The 17,266-nt window shown below is 29.9% G+C and overlaps 1 protein-coding gene across 1 annotated transcript; it reads left to right on the top strand.

Annotated features, from left to right (window-relative positions):
* Positions 1–3,599: 3,599 nt before the first annotated feature.
* LOC137824052 (uncharacterized) lies at positions 3,600–4,794 on the top strand. The gene is made up of 4 exons (XM_068629482.1): positions 3,600–3,740; positions 3,842–3,900; positions 4,243–4,346; positions 4,474–4,794. Exons 2-4 carry the CDS (start codon positions 3,895–3,897, stop codon positions 4,556–4,558), a joined length of 195 nt encoding a protein of 64 aa, XP_068485583.1. The 5' UTR covers positions 3,600–3,740; positions 3,842–3,894; the 3' UTR covers positions 4,559–4,794.
* Positions 4,795–17,266: the final 12,472 nt, after the last annotated feature.

The following is a 17,266-nucleotide window of genomic DNA, read 5'->3' on the forward strand; positions in this document are numbered from 1 at the left end:
CGATAATAACTAACCACAAAGAGGATAAATATTATAATCCGACTACTAAATGAGATACTTTAAGCCAAATGTTATAACGGTCCACAAATGTAGCACAAGATATATTCCACACTTTTTATAACACTCTAAAAGGTTTAAAATGTTAAAAAATTTGTTAGAGAAATATGTAAAGATTTTAAAGATTGAAGCAAGGTGTGAAGAAGGACAATTGGTAAAAGATATGGAAGGTGGTAGTGAGGGAGGAATATTTAAGGAACTTAAGAAGATAAAAATGAATGCAGAAGAAAGTTCAAAGTTGTAGTGGAAACTAGAGTTGAATATTTAATATAAGAGTTTGTGACTTGGATGTGAGCTACAATTGTGAAGTACCATTAATTTGAAGCTAGTGGTATTGGTATGAGATACAACAAATCCAAGAATGTCATTAAGGAAAAAAAACTATTAGATGGGAAAATAAGTCAATAAAAAAAGTAGTTTAAAGATGTTTTTATTATTAAGCATGTAATTATATAGAATATTGATGTGTTAGAGTGATTGAAAGGTTGAAACAATTTTCTATGGTTTTTATTTGTAGTATGATTGATGTTCTAACTACTAAGATTTGAAATTTCATGCTCCACTCATTATTAGACAAATTACTATTTTAGCTTGCAGGTTTAACATGTATATGTGCATTCTAAAAGATGGTGTGGTGATTTAAAGTTTATAGGTTTGAATAGCTTTAAGAATTTTGGGTAAAGCAGAATCTAGTAGGTGGAATAGAAAAAAAATGTTAACATAAGTGATTGAAATATAGGTAGTGATTTAATTTGTAATAGTAATATGATATAGTTTGAATGGCATTAGAAACCATTTTGAAGGAGAATGAATTAGAATTTTGTTAAGATACAATTGTAATATAGTAAATTTGAACATATTTAAAATTACAATTGTGAGTAATTTTGCATAAATGAATTTAGTTAAGTTTTTGGGAACAAACCTCATAACCTTATATTGGAAAATAGAGTAAGTTGGAAATTAACATGAATAACACAATAATTGTTATGGAGTGATAAGTTAGCCTATAAAAGATGCATAACCACTTATTATCTAGTGCTAGTGAATTCAGGTGACGAAATTTTCAAAAGGAAAAAAGAATTGTAACACCTTTTATAAATATTTAAATTAATAGTTAAAACACTAAAAAAATCATTAGATAAAAAATTCAACTAGTAGAAGTTAGTGCACTCAACAAATCCTAAATTACATAGCAAAATAAGAAGGCTAACCAATTATTCCCAGTAAAAATATTTTAAAATTAATTTTGAAAAAGACTAAATTAATTTTGTACCTACTACCTAAAGAGTATATGCCACAAGAGTTACTTCTATGCATATCAACTAATTATTGGGATTTTTACTAACTTCTCTATTTTTTTACGTAATTTATCAAAATAGTTTAACTTTTAAAATAACATATTGATTAAATATAATTAAATATTTGAAATATTTCAAGTCCTTAAAATTTGAAACAATAAATATTTAAAATATTTAATTTATTAAATATTTATTCGTATTTAGAAATTATACATTTTTTTACTGTCAAACTGTTTTGAGTAACTTTGTAAAGAAAAAAAAAGATGAGAGCCCATCATGATAGCTTAGGAAGATATATAGGCCTAATTCAGCTCTAATGTTCAGGTTCCATTCCTACACCGGCATCACTTTAAATTACACTTTATTATCTTCTAAATTTTCTAAAAATTACTCTCTATTTTGAATTTGAAATTTCGAAATAAAAAATACAATTCAAAAATCAAATTTCATTTCAGAAAAGAAAATTCAAAAATACAAAAAATACATTCTAAAATTGAAAATAGTACACAAAATCTGAAAATATATTTCGAAAGAGAATTTCCAAAATTTAGATATGTGTTTTGGAAATTCAAATCCAAAAATATATTTCAAAAAAGGAGTTCTAAAATCCTAAAGTATATTTTTTTTTCTACACTCTCCTTTTATATAAAATCATTTTCGTTATTTCATGACATTTTTGTTATTTTAATGACAAATCGGATGCAATTGAAATTGATACAGTACAGAAATATTTTTTTTCTCTTTTCAAATTGGAAGAAAATGTTTTTTTTCCCTTTTCTTCTCTATTACAAGCTCAAAAATATAGTTATGACAATTTTTTTTTTTATTTTTGACAAAAATAAATTAGAAAAGAATAAGTAAATAAGTAAATAAAAGTCATGAATGACTTAAAAAAACACACTGTTAGATATAATGTTGAAAACAAATCCATCTATTTTGTTAAGAGAGAACACAAAGAACACCATGGAAAAAAATCAACATAAGAACATAAAATTATCATATGCTTCAATTTCTCTTGTTTATGTCTACCAAACATCTCAATATTTATTCACTGTCAAATCATATTTATAGTTTTCTCATAAAATTCTCCTTTGCAATTTAAGGAAGTGATCCCATTTATAGGTTCAATGACTTTTTTTCATCTTAGGAATCTTTATTTAATAAAACTTTCATGCCATGTTAAAGAAGAAACAAATCCTTAAAATAAAGATAATATAACATCAAATAATATGTTTTAATCTAAATAATGTATTTCATATCGGTGGTTTTAAAAACCACCATTATTTGTAATATCTTAAGTTTATCTTTTTCAAAAGTACTAAATTATTATAGTTATTATCACTATTTTTAATCCTTAATAGCAATTTAACACTGTTGTGAAAATATAAATACGTTATGTTTGCTAATGTCATTAATTTAATTTTGATACAAGGATAATATTGATTCTTTCTATTTAGAAAAAAACAAGAACAATAATATAACAATAACAATGATAAAAAAAAATAGGATACAAAATGGTTAGCATACTGAATTAAAAAACAAAAAGAATTTTTTGAGTAAACTTTACTTACTACTGGGACAAGATAATAACATACCAATATTTATTTTTGTTATTCTATATATATTTTCTAAAAATTTGACTAAATGTACTTATGCAATATTGTTTGAATTTGGTTTTACAATTTTATTATTTTATAAATAATTAACTAAAAAAATAAAACAATTTAATATATATATATATATAATTTTGTAAGAGTAATATTAAAAATATTATATAATCATTATTTAAAAAAATAAATTATTAAATTATTTTTAAAAAAAGTTATTTAATTAGTTTTTATTTATTAAACGTAAAAATTATCTAATTAAAAGATATCATTATAAAAAGAAGTTACAAAATGATATATCTCATGTAGTGTACAATTTATACATTTAGAAATACTCAATAATGAAGTTAGTTAATTATAATATAAGTAAGAGGTAATAATTTTCAATTCTTATAAATGTGAATATTTTTAATTGAGTATCCGTTAAACTTTTTGTTGATTGAGAATTCAAAATTTGTGTTTTTAATCAAATATTAGTTTATTCATCTTAGTTACTTGTTTTCTGGTATTAAAAAATATAAAATTTTGTATAAAATAATATATATATATATATATATATTTTTTTTTTTAAATAATAAAATAGTTTAATTAGAAAATTGTATAAATAGTATGTACCAAATATAAAATAAACATGTGTTGGGATCTGAACATCCTAGTTGGAGGAAGTAATATTTTATTAGTCAACCTATATTCTCTCCAACCCTTCCTTTCTTCTTTTCTTCCTTCTCTTTTCAACATTTTCATACTTTTGCATCTTTCTGCTTTCTCTCTCCATCAGGTACATTTTCCTTCTCAGTTTTTCCTTTTCGCCTCTCTCTCCGTTCCTTTTTTCTTCTAATTCGTTAATTCTATTTATTGTTTCCCGATTTCCATATTTAGGGTTTCCCCTCGTCTCCGAGCTCGTTTCGTTCTCGAACAATCGATCTGCGATAATGACTCATATCCTTTCTTATCTTCAAAATTTACTGCTAATTTTTTCCGAATTCTTGTTGATTTAGCGATGGGGTTGACTTTTAGTTAGGAAATCCGAGGAAAAAATAAAGCTCATTTCACGCTCCCAAACCCATTTTTGATGTTGATCGTTTAGGTTTTGTGGAATTAATAGTTTCATTCAGTTTGGATCCTTGGGAAGGAACAGTTTTTCTCGTAATTTTACGTATTTGTATAATTTTTAATGTGTTTCCTTTGCAACTATTCAAATGGGTATCTTCGGATTGGTTTTTGAAGCCTGGTTTGTGAGTTTTGTGTGTGTTATTGTTTACACTTAACATTGAGGCGCACGCGGTAATCAGAGGGATCGTGATCGTGAAAGGGCTCAGTCTAGAACCGGTGCTAAAGGCAAGCAGAAAGGGGATGGGTTGACCCCTGAACAGCGCAGAGAAAGGTTGGGTTGTTGATTTGATTTATCACAATACTTTGCAATTTATATCTAGGTTTTTGTTTTAGATTTTAAATGATTTGTTCTTAACTTTTTATTTCTGCGTGAAATCATTGTATTTCTTCATGGGCAGAGATGCGAAGGCGCTGCAGGAGAAGGCTGCAAAGAAAGCAGGACAGGATGCAGGAGGCAATAATGCAGGTGGAAGCAAAAAATAAGCCATAATTCAATGAGTGGTTTCAGATTTGATGCGTTGGTTGCAGGCATGGAATCTATGGAAATTTTATGTTGAATTATTTGTGGAGTATGATGTGTTTATTAATGTAATTTGATATAATGAACAAATAATCAGTGCTTTCAGAGGTGTTGACGCTGGGGGCTGAATCAATTCCTGGTTTCTTTGTTTGGAATAATATTATCTTGGCTATGATATTGTATTCACTCCTCTGTCTTATTGCATGAGTCGCTATTGCTACTTTTGTGATGACTTGCTGTGTGCCAAATGCAGTTCTCCGAATCAGCAATGTTTAATTTGTAAATGCAAAGCTCTTTGTATGAAATTTTTGTTGTTGGTGATTGTGGAGATGAGAATTATTTCACTGCATGTTCTGATAATGGTTTCTTGTTTAGTTATTAGTGTTGGGATAAAATGTTTTTACTATTGATTCAAATTTGTTGAAGATCATAAATTTTGGTGGTCTCTCTCACTACTGTAGTTTTGAATAAATTTTAACCAGTAGTTAAGTGTATATTAGAAAGATAATGTTGCAAACACACCTTTTGAATAGCCTGTTTGGGAGCAAATTTAGAAGTATGGTTAATTAAAGATCAGAATTGAAGGTTTATAAATAAGGATGTTTTTTATAGCTAAGGTGTAGAAATGGCGCATTAGCAAAACCCAAGAGCTTCATAGTAGTGGGAATCCAGGAGTGGTATTTGGCTTTGAAATGAATCCACTCCCAGGGTCTATTATAATGTTTAAACCTTTAAGAAGATTTTGGTGATGTTTTATTATTTCGTTAACCTATAGGATTATCAAATTTAGAGTTCGATCTCGGTAATTATCAACGTGAAACTTTGAATATTGTTGAAGAACAACGTCTATATTACAGTAGGTGAGTTTTCTAAAAATTAGGCTAGTTCTAGATGAATTTTTGGAACTTTTACACTTGCATGAAAAAAACTTAGAAATTGTTTCAATAAGTTTTATTTGTTTTTCATCTTATTGTTCTTCTAAAGTGTCCTAGTATTGACTCCTTTGTAAGAGTCATTCATTGGTTGTTTTCACGAGGAACTTTTTTTAGTTGCCTCAATCCTGGTAGTAATGAGTTAAAAATCAGAAAATAGAGAAAAAGAAGTCTCTTTTTGTAGTTGCTCAATGGAAAAGGGAGAAAAACAGTTATAGTACTTTATATTTTACAAAATGTTTCTCTCTCTTTGTTAATAGACAAAAGAGACATGTAAATCTCCACAAAATAAGGATCACTAATATAAAGGATTATCATTAATTTCAACTTAACGAGATAGACCAATAAAAAATAATAAGAGTTATTAAAGTATCTTAAAAAGTCTTAATTTCTAACTAATCTTTTTGAGAATTTTCTTAAATACTCCCATCTTTGATCTCAACTTTCAAAATTTCTTGTTCTTCAAAAGTGACTTATAATGACATGATATTTTGCCTTGACGTGCTTATGTTTATGTTTGCATTGTTGGACATGATTTTTTATTTATTTGAATGGTTGACATATTATCAATCCGTTTTTTGTTATTTGAATGGTTGGCATATATTCAACCCGTATGATGATAATAGATTCATGACGTAATTGTCTCACATCATATAAAACTTTTTTAAGCCAAATTTTTACCTGTTATAACTGAAATATACTTGGCTTCAATTGTCAGACTGTTTCTTCCTGCACCTCCATACCTTCTTCTCTCACCTCCATAAGTTTTCAAATTTCCAAAACTGCCCCTTCCTAACCAATCACTATCTGCATATCCTTGAAGATGTTCACTTTCATCTTTTAAAAAACATGAACCATAATCAATTTTGTCTGTTATGTATCTCAATACTCGTTTTGGAGCATAATAATGAGCTTGACTAGGACGATGTATAGATTCAGACAACAAACTTGCAATAAACATTATGTCTATTTTATGGTCCAAGATATAATAATCTTCCAATTAAGCATCTATAAACAAAAGCTTCTACTTTACTACTAGCATCATTAAGTGATAACTCCTCGTGTTCACTGGTTTATAATTCTGCTTTCGAAACTTCTTCAATATTTTTAAAGCATATTTTCTTTTTCTTTCTGTAATGAAGATTCTTGCATCACATTGGTATATATCCATTTCAAGAAAATAATTCATTTCTCCTATATCAATAATTTCACATTGAGTTTCCATGTCATGCTTAAATTTGCTGATGGAATCTAAATTCGCCAACAATTAGAAAATCATTAACCTACAAGGACTCACTCCAACTATTATAAAAATAATTGTTATTTAATTTTAGATTGGGAGTAATTTATTTTGTAAAAAGATTTTCTCATAAACAACATTAATCATAACATAATCTCATAGATATAAATGTATGTGAATATTTTACATCTTTATGATTATTCATAATATATTACAAAAACATATAAGTTTTACACAATAGTTAGAGTTATACACTATAATAAAGACTTATTTATCTATTTTATACATACTAAAGATATTGAAACTAAGTTCTCCATGCGCCAACATTTTAGAGAAGATTTTCTGAAATGCAGGTTCTACTTCTACTCGTACATATGAAAGAAAGAAAGATACGAAAATAAGTAAGATCTTTGTAAGTCTATATATATAAATACACACACACATATATATATATATATACACACACACACACAATTTAACCTTGGTGATATTGAGCATGTATCAGATAATGGTAAATACTTTCCTAGATCACACCATGGTCCCTGTCTTTCATCCCGCAATGTATCAAACCGTGACTTCTTAAACACAAACACTCATACATTATCATGATCTCAACTCATTGCAACGAAATCTATTACTCTTGGTAAATACTTTCCTAGATCACACCATGGTCTCTGCTTTTCAGTGTATCAAATTGTGACTTCTTAAACATAAACACTCATACATTATCATGATCCCAACTCATTGCAACGAAATCTATTACTTTCTCAATTGGCATACTCTTTAACATTTTTAATGATCTCATAACATGATGACTATTCAGATACATTATATGTCTTATCCAATACACCATTCAAACATGGTTTATAAGGTGAGGTTTGTACCCACTTATATACTATGAAATGTCCTAATCTCAAGTCGATGTAAGATCTCTAACACACCTCCCTCACGCCGAGATCGTCAACTCATGTGTGAGACTATATATTTATGGGTGGTGTGATAGCAATTAGATAGTCGATGATCTGATAAGCCTAATAAACTTCGCAAGGATATACTTTAAATGACTCTAAAGTTATTTTAAGAAGTAAACTTTAAGCCTAAAAAAATAAAATAAAAATAATAATAGAGCATATATGTAAAATTCTTCAAATTATAAACAATGATGTATAAAATAAGAATAAAAACAATGAATTTAAATAAATAATTAGCAAATAAAATAATAAAAATATAAATTAATAAAGAGGATCAATGTCTAAGTGAATATAAGTTAAATGACAAATATAAATAAATAAATAGGACCAGTGTGTATATATATGAAGATTAAATTAAATAATAATAAAAACAAAAATAATAAAAAAAATAATATAGTTTAAAATAAATAAAAAGTTAAGATTAATTTAAAAAGAGCCTAACCTGACACCCTTTACTTTTCATTGGATTCACACACTAGAACTAAAGTTACAAAATACTTTTAGAAGATTTAAAATATCTTAAAATCTCTTGCTTCAAATTCTTTCTCTCTCTCTTCTTCCTCTCCTTCACATTCTCTTTCATCCATCTATTTATAAGATAAAATTTAATTTTAAACTTTTTTTAAGTCATGATTACATTTATTAAATATACTCTTATCGCTTCTTATTTTTTTTCTAATATATTAAAAATTTATTTTAAATAATTAATTATATATAATAATTAATTATTTTTATTTTTATTATTTATTTTCATTTTATTTAGTCGCAATGTTTCTTTAAAATTACTTGATTTATTTTCTAATATTTAGAGTTTATCTAATTAAAATATAATTTAAAAAAAATATGAATTTAATTATAAAAGTTAAAGCATATTCCTAACTTTTATTTTCAAATTAATAATAAAATAAATAAGATACTAATTTAAAAGGAGAATTCTTACACTTTACACCCAACATCATTTTCAACTAGGCTTGAAATTTTGAAAAACAATAAACACTTCTAAATTTTGTTTTAAAAAAATATATTTAACTCATCCTTATAAATTGTCTAAAATATAATTAACTCACACATGGAGAGATAAAATATAATGCATATCATATTTTCAAAATGTAAAGTATAATTTCTTTCAAGCCTTTGTTTCAAACTCAAAAAACTTTCACTTAGGCACAAATAAAACACCTGAAATGTATTTTGTACTTCAAGGAGTTTCAACAAAACCATTAGTTTGCCTTTAACATCAACACTTTCTCTAGCATCATGAGTCATATATGATGGGTGCACCAATTGTTTATGAGCCAAACTTCTTTAACTTTTTTGTACTACTTCCAGAATAACAAGCAACTAACTATTAAAGGATACCAATACCAAAATTATAGAAGGATCTTAATATTAATTGAGTGTCTTTTCTAATTATCAGTTGTTTCTCTTTATAGAGGAGAATAATTGAGTTTCTTTTCTAATTATCAGTTGTTTCTCTTTATAGAGGTGAATAACCTTTATTTTTTCTTTGTGTGTGTTATGATTCTAGTATTTAATTATTGATTCTTTTCCTCTTTAGTTAAACCTAGAATCAGTGTACTACTTGTATATATTCAGACCATTTGTTTTGATTTCAATAACAATAAAAGAGAGATATTCATTCTCATATCTTTTACCTTCCTTTTACTCTTTTGTTCATCTTTTGTTCTCTTTTATTCATCTCTGTTCTATTTTGTAATATGGTATCAGAGCTCTAATGGTTGCTACATTTATCTATGGGTGAAGTTGTTGATCTCTCACAAGATCTTTGTTCACCTTACAATGTTAGTTCATTAGATAATTCATCCTTGAATAGAGTTTACTCTCTCATTACACAACAAGAGAGGCAAGTTTTTGGTGATCAATCCAAGATAATGATTGCTACTAGCAAAGAAGGTTATAATAACAATGCTACGACCTATGACATGGGTGGTGGATATGGAAGAGGAAGTTATGGAGGAGGATATACTTCCAAAATTTGCAGTTATTGTGGAAAGACAGGGCATACCATTGATACATGCTATAAAAAGTGTGGTTTTCCACCTCATTTCAAATTTAAAAATCAGAACCATCATCAGAGTCATGCAGCCTTTCACAATACAAATTTTAACAATAATGAGCAGAATCATGAAGGTTCAAAGTCAGAAGTGGAGTCTCAACAAATTGGTTTTACTCCTGAGCATTATCAAACATTGTTAGCTCTTTTACAGCAGGTCAAATCCAGTGACAATGTTTCCAGTCAAGTCTTTGTTATTCCTTCCAACATGACAACACAAACTGGTAATAACTTTATTTCTTCTTTTAGTTCTTGGATTATTGATAGTGGTGCTACTAATCACATTTTTTCATCCTTAACTTACTTCACTTCGTATCATCAAATTGATCCTATTTATGTCAAATTACCAAATGGAAATCAAGTCATTGCAAATTATTCTAGAAGTGTTTTTCTCAATCAAAATCATGTCATAAACAATGTTTTGTATATTCCTTGCTTCACTTTTAATCTTCTTTCAGTAACAAAATTGATTGATAGACTATCCTGTGTTCTTACCTTTGATTCTAATGGTTGTCACATTCAAGACAAAAACTCCTTGAAAATAATTGGTTCTGCTAAGATGCAAGATAGACTTTATATACTCAGGATCCCATCTTACTAGAAATTTCAAATTAAACCCCTTGAATCTACACACATCATCAATACTGTTAATGTCAGTGCTAGTGATCTAGAAACCCTTTGGCATTTTCGATTATGTCATATTTCAAATAAATGTATTGATGTTATCAATAATAAATTTCCTTATGTTAAATATAACAAATCTTTTGTTTGTGATGTTTGTCATTTTGCAAAGCAAAAAAGACTTTCTTTTCCTATTAGTACATCTAAATCCAAAAAATGTTTTGATTTGATTCATGTAGATATTTGGGGACCATACTCAATACCATCAATTTCATGGTCATAAATATTTCTTGACCATAGTTGATGACTATTCGAGGTACACATGGATTTTTCTTTTGAAACAAAAATCTGAAGTTGTTAAGGTTTTGGAACATTTTGTTATTTTTATTCAAACACAGTTTGAGACAATAATAAAAATAATAAGAAGTGATAATGGAACTGAGTTTGTCATGACTAATTTTTTTGTTAGTAAAGGAATAATACATCAAACATCATGTGTCAATACTCCACAACAAAATAGTATAGTTGAAAAGAAACATGGTCATTTATTAGATGTAGCAAGAGCTCTTATGATACAATCTCATTTACCCAAAATTTATTGGTCATATTCTGTGATACATGCTGCGCATATTATAAACATGCTTCTCACACCTGTTTTAAACTATTCTTCTCCTCATGAAATGCTTTTCAAAACTGATGCAGATTTTAATGGATTAAAGGTGTTTGGTTCTTTATGTTATGCTAGCACTTTGTCAACAAATAGAAGAAAATTTGATCTAAGAGCATCAAAATGTGTTTTTATTGGTTTTCAAAGGGGGACAAAAGGATATATTTTGTTGAACATTCAATCAAGAGAAATTTTTGTGTCTAGGGATGTTGTCTTTTATGAACATGTTTTTCCATACCAAAGGGTTCAGGATACTAGCAATGAAACTAACAGTTCTGACATTAATGATCAAATTTTGTTTGTTGAAGATCAATTTGTCTTAAGTCAGCCATCACAAGCCATTCTTGCACCTTGTTATAATACACCTTGTCATAATGTTGAAAATAGCAGTGATAATAATTGTGAGTCAGAAATTGAGGTTTCAGAATAAGATTGTTTCCATATAGATTAAAACCTCAATGAAAATCATGATATAGAACAAAGTTCTGAATAAGATCCATCTGTCATAATGAGCACAAGAATAAAAAGGCCACCTGAGTATTTAAAGGATTATCATTGTAATCTTAATGTGTCCAATACATCTTCAAGAGTTAAATATCCTTTGAATTCTGTTTTGTCTTATAGCAATTTATCACCTTCTTACAAATCTTTTGTTATGTCTCTTTCTTCACATGTTGAGCCAAACACTTATTCTGAAGCTGTGAAACATGACTGTTGGAGAAAAGTTATACAATGTGAGATATCTGCTTTAGAGTCAAATCAAACTTGGAAGGCTTCTCTTCTGCCTAAGAACAAAGCTGCCATAGGTTGCAAATGGGTATTCAAAATAAAATATAAGGCTGATGGGACAATTAAAAGGTATAAAGCAAGGTTAGTGGCAAAAGGATATACACAAACATAAGGCATTGACTACCTTGATACTCTTTCTCCAGTAGCAAAGATGACCACCATAAGGTTGCTTCTTTCTTTAGCTTCTATTTATAATTGGGAATTGAAACAATTAGACATAAACAATGCCTTTTTACATGGAGATTTGAAAGAAGATGTATACATGGTTGCTCCTCCTTGATTGACTTCTATTCCACCAGGAAAAGTTTGTAAACTAAAAAAGGCTTTATATGGCCTTAAGCAAGCCAACAGAGAATGGTTTGCCAAACTGTCATCATTTTTGCTTTCTATAGGATATACTCAATCTATGAATGATCATTCCTTGTTCATTAATTCTTCTGAAGGATCTTTTACAGCTTTATTGGTATATGTGGATGATATAATATTGGCAGGAAATGATAAAGAAGAGATTGATCGAATCAAACAAGCCTTGAATTAGACATTCAAGATTAAAGATCTTGGGAATTTAAGATATTTTCTTGGTCTAGAAGTAGCAAGAAGTAAGACAGGAATAATGGTAAATCAAAGGAAATATGCATTGGAATTATTAACAGATGCAGGTCTTTTAGCCTGCAAACCTGCACCCACTCCTATTGATACTGGAAGTGTTCCTTTCACAGGTATTCAAGCCTACAGAAGATTGATTGGAAGACTTATGTATCTCACTAATACCCGACCTGATATAACATTTTCTGTACAACAACTTTCTCAGTTTCTTGCTAAGCCTACAATTGCTCACTATAATGCAGCGATTAGAATTCTCAAATATATCAAAGGGGCTCCAAGTCTTGGTCTATTTTTCTCTTCCACTACATTTGTTCATCTGAAAGCCTTTTGTGATAGTGATTGGGGCACCTGTAGTGATTCAAGACAATCAGTGACTGGTTTTAGTGTGTATCTTGGGAATTCTCTCATCCTTGGAAATCAAAGAAGCAAGGAACAATATCAAAGAGTTCTTGTGAAGCTGAATACAGGGCAATGACCATTGTTACATGTGAAATTCAATGGCTAACTTATCTTCTTCAAGATTTCAAAGTTCCTTTTGAGCAACCATCTCTTTTATACTGTGACAATGACTCAACAAGATATTTATACCAAAGCTTTAAGTCCTCAATTTAAGAATATTTGTTCCAAGCTGGGTCTCAACAATATTTGCTCCCCAGCTTGTGGCGGGGTATTAAAGGATACAGATACCAAAGTTATAGAAGGATCCTAATATTAATTGGGTGTCTTTTCTAATTATCAGTTGTTTCTCTTTATAGAGGTGAATCTCCAACACACACCCCTCACGTCGAGAGTGACAACTTGTGCGTGGGATAACATATTATAGGTGGTCCGATAACGGCCTGATAGCGGGTGGCCTGATAAAACCACCAAACACTCGCTAGGATAGGCTTTAAATGGCTCTGATACCATATTACGAAGTGGACTTTAAGCCTAACTCAACCCCATAAAACCGACTCAAGAGGTTGAGGTTTGCACCCACTTATATACAATGAAATGTCCTAATCTCTAGTCGATGTGGGATCTCCAACACTAACAACTTCTTCTCAATATATTCTTGGTGCTCAACCCATTGAGATTGTTGTCATCGCTTTTTGTCTTTTTTTTTGTTTTTGCAAACTTTTCTACATGACCAAGCTGTTTGCAAGCCCTACATTTTGCTTTAGGCTTGAACCAACAATATTTTGTGTTTGCAGATTGTCATTTTATAATGAGGGCAAGGTGGAAACTTGTCTTCTCAAACTCCTCTTTTGTTGTTATCTTCTTTCATTTTTTCCTTTACCTTTCTTCCCACCAAATGGCTTTTCTTTATAGCTGTAACTTCCCTGAGGATTGCCTTTGGTGTTAGCCACCAAAGAACCTTCAATATTTTCTTCCATTCTTAGAGATCTTTTATGTTCAGTGGCTTCCAAAGAATGAACAAGTTCTGCAAGTGAAATATGAGAAAAATCCTTATTTTCTTCAAGACATGAGATTTTGGACTCAAACTTCTTTAGAAGACACACCAAAATTTTCTCCAACACCCTTTGATCTTTAAGCTTTTCACCTAACAATCAAATTTGTGTAACCACTTTAGAAAGCCTGTTAGAGAACTCCTTCACTGTTTTAAACTCCTTCAATTTGATTGCTTCAAATTATCTTCTTATATTCTGTTAGAATTAAAGGCTTTAAACAAGAGGGGGGTGAATTGTTTAATGAAAGATTTTCGAAAATACTGGAAAAGGATGAAGATTAATGAAGAATAAAAAAAGAAGCAATTAGATCAGCCAAGAAGCAAAACTGTTTTAAATTGATTCCAGAAAATCAATTGGTTGTTTATGTGAATCAACCGATTGTTTTTATCAGTAGTTTATAAAAACACAGTTCAAACAGTTTTAAGGAGTGAATGATAGATAGATTCACACACAATGTTTATACTGATTCACTCTTACACCAAGAGCTACATCTAGTCCCTAGAAACCCCTGGGTATTCCACTAAGTAATCAACCATAGATTGCAAAACACAAACACCAAAGAGGTGATCTTGAATCCTTCAAGAACACTCACCCTCTTTGATACACAAACACTACAAGTCAGAACACCCTCTGACTGTAGACACCAGTACCTTACAAGTTTTACAAATATGAAATTATTACAAGTAAGAACATGAAAGATCACACCTGATACAAAAGGATTACAACAGTTCCCTATTCCACTCTTAACCAAAGCAAAACCTTAAGCAATCTTGAAAAACTTTAATCTTTTCGGTAATATGATCTCTCTTAATTTCAGAGATATAAACACTAGTTTTATAGCCTAAAAAATATCCGTTTAAGACTTTTAATCAAGGCCTAAAACAGTTTAGAATGATGGAAAACAAATTTACCAGACTTAACCAATTCTGTTAAGATATTTAAAAAACAATCGATTGAAACCCTCTGACTGTAGACACCAGTACCTTGACTGTGAGATCAATCAATTTTAGCTTTTTCAAATCCTTTTCAAAACCACTCAGTGTAAAACAACCGATTGAAACGATAAATCAACAAGTTATTTTTCACTACTTTGAAAAACACTTTTGTTTTGAAAGAACTTGATTGATTCAGTTTTGGATTAAGCTAAGAGTGGATTGACAAATTCTAATCTACCCATAAACCATGCCTATAAGCAAAAACCTAGTCTTCAAGTAATCTTCATGAATTCGGAGACATCAAAGCTTTAAGTTCAATATATTCAACACTAGGGATGACAAATTAACCCACCCTTGTGGGTATTGTCCAAATCAATCTAAATTTGACAGAGAATCTCGCATTAATTAGGTATGGATATAAGTAATACTCAATTTTTTAAATTTGATATGAGTCTGTAAGAAATAACAGAGGAGAGAGAGTGACATGCAGAAGGAAAAGAAGATGAGAGAGATAGCTGAAAACAAAGTATGTATTCTTATTAACAAGAAATGTAAATACAGTGTTTTATATAGTGCATGGAAACAAAAACATATTAACAAATAACAAAGTTTGTTGTTAACTAATATCCCCCTTTAAACTCATGGTTGGAGCAACAATCAATGGCTTGATGAGAATATAAGCTATTTGAGTGGTTCCAGGAATATGAGTAAGATGAAGGTGCTTCTGCTGAATAGAGTCACATACAAAGTGAAGATCTAAATCAAAATGTTTTGTTTTGGAGTTCATGACAAGATTAACAACAAGGAGAGCAACTCTAAGATTATCAGTGTATATGGATGGAGTATGAATGGGAACGCATAACTCATGAAGTAGATTGGTTGTCCACTTGATTTCTGCGGGTTGTTGCTATAATGCGGTATTAAACTTCAGTAGTGCTTCGTGAGACTACCTTTTGTTTGTTGGATGCTCAAGCTATAGGATTGAGACTAAGAAAAACTGTATACCCAGTGGTGGATTTTCTATCATTTAAGTATGAACCCCAATCAACATCAGCATAGACTTGAAGATGAAGGTGTGAAGACTTGCGAAGGAGAAGACCATGAGTCTGAGAGCCTGCAAGGTAGCGAAGAATTCACTTCACGACCTTCCAATAATGTTGTTGAGGATGGTGCATAAATTGGAAGACCTTATTGACACTGTAGAAGAGTTCAGGATGTGTGATAAGAATATATTGAAGGGAGCCAATGACAAAGCGATAGAGTGAGGCATTGCCAAACGCAATGGTGCCATCTCGAGATAAATGAGGAGAAGAGATCATGGGTGTGGGTTGAGATTCTGACAAAAGCATGTTGGATTTATGAAAGATATCTTTAATATATTTATTTTATGAAAGATGAAGAAAGCCATTAGCTGTCCACGAAGTTTCTACACTAAGAAAGTAATGAAGCTTGCCAAGATCCTTTATGCCAAAATGTTGTTGAAGGGAATGAATAAGAGATTGGATAGCAGTATACGAACTTCCTTTGATGATAATATCATCCACATAAATGAGGAAAATATAATGTAATGTTATTCTGATACTTGATGAAGAATGATGAGTCAGATTTAGTAGGTGAAAAACCAAAGGATGAAAGAACAACACTTAACTTTTGAAACCATGATTGTGTAAGGTGCCATCAAGATTCTAATTATTTTTAAAAATCCACTTGCAACCAACTGGTTGAATGCCAGGAGGTAAAGTAGTCAAGGTCCAGGTTTGGTTTGTGCATAAATCTTTGTATTCTTCATGCATGGCAACATACCAGTGGGGTTGGTGAAGAACATCGTTAACTGTTGTGGGAATAGAAAAAGAACTAATAGATGTATTGTATGTTCTGGATTTGAATACACCAGACTTCCCACATGTAATCACGGGATGATTATTTTCAATATGAGGAGAAGATGGTGAATCTGCATAAGAGGTTGGAGATGGAGATACAAATAAAGAATGAGTGATATTAGGAATGACAACAGAAGAAGAAATAGGAGTAGAAGATAGTATTAAGGCAAGAGTTGAAGGAGAAGAAGAGAGTATATATATCAGGTTCAAGAGGAGATATAGGAGAAAGATATGAGAGAAAAGGAAAAACATTTTCATCAAATATAACATAACGAATAATATAAATTTTACCAGTGGGTGATAAGCATAGGTAGCCTTTATGTGTAGGACTGTAACCAATAAACATGCAAATAGTGGAATGAAAAACAAGCTTATATTTGTTATATGGACAAAGTAAAGGATAACATACACAACAAATTCTTTTAAATACTATTGTTAGGTTGTTTGTTGAAAAGCTTATGATATGGATTCTCATAGTGAATGGTAGAAGAAGGTAAAAACATTG

Source organism: Phaseolus vulgaris, chromosome 8, assembly GCF_000499845.2.
Source record: "Phaseolus vulgaris cultivar G19833 chromosome 8, P. vulgaris v2.0, whole genome shotgun sequence".
In the NCBI taxonomy this organism is placed as follows: domain Eukaryota; kingdom Viridiplantae; phylum Streptophyta; class Magnoliopsida; order Fabales; family Fabaceae; genus Phaseolus; species Phaseolus vulgaris.

Excerpts from the sequence above, each read along its gene's own strand:
- LOC137824052 (XM_068629482.1), top strand. Across the intron at positions 4,347-4,473 it reads CCTGAACAGCGCAGAGAAAG|AGATGCGAAGGCGCTGCAGG; the intron begins GTTGGGTTGTTG and ends CTTCATGGGCAG.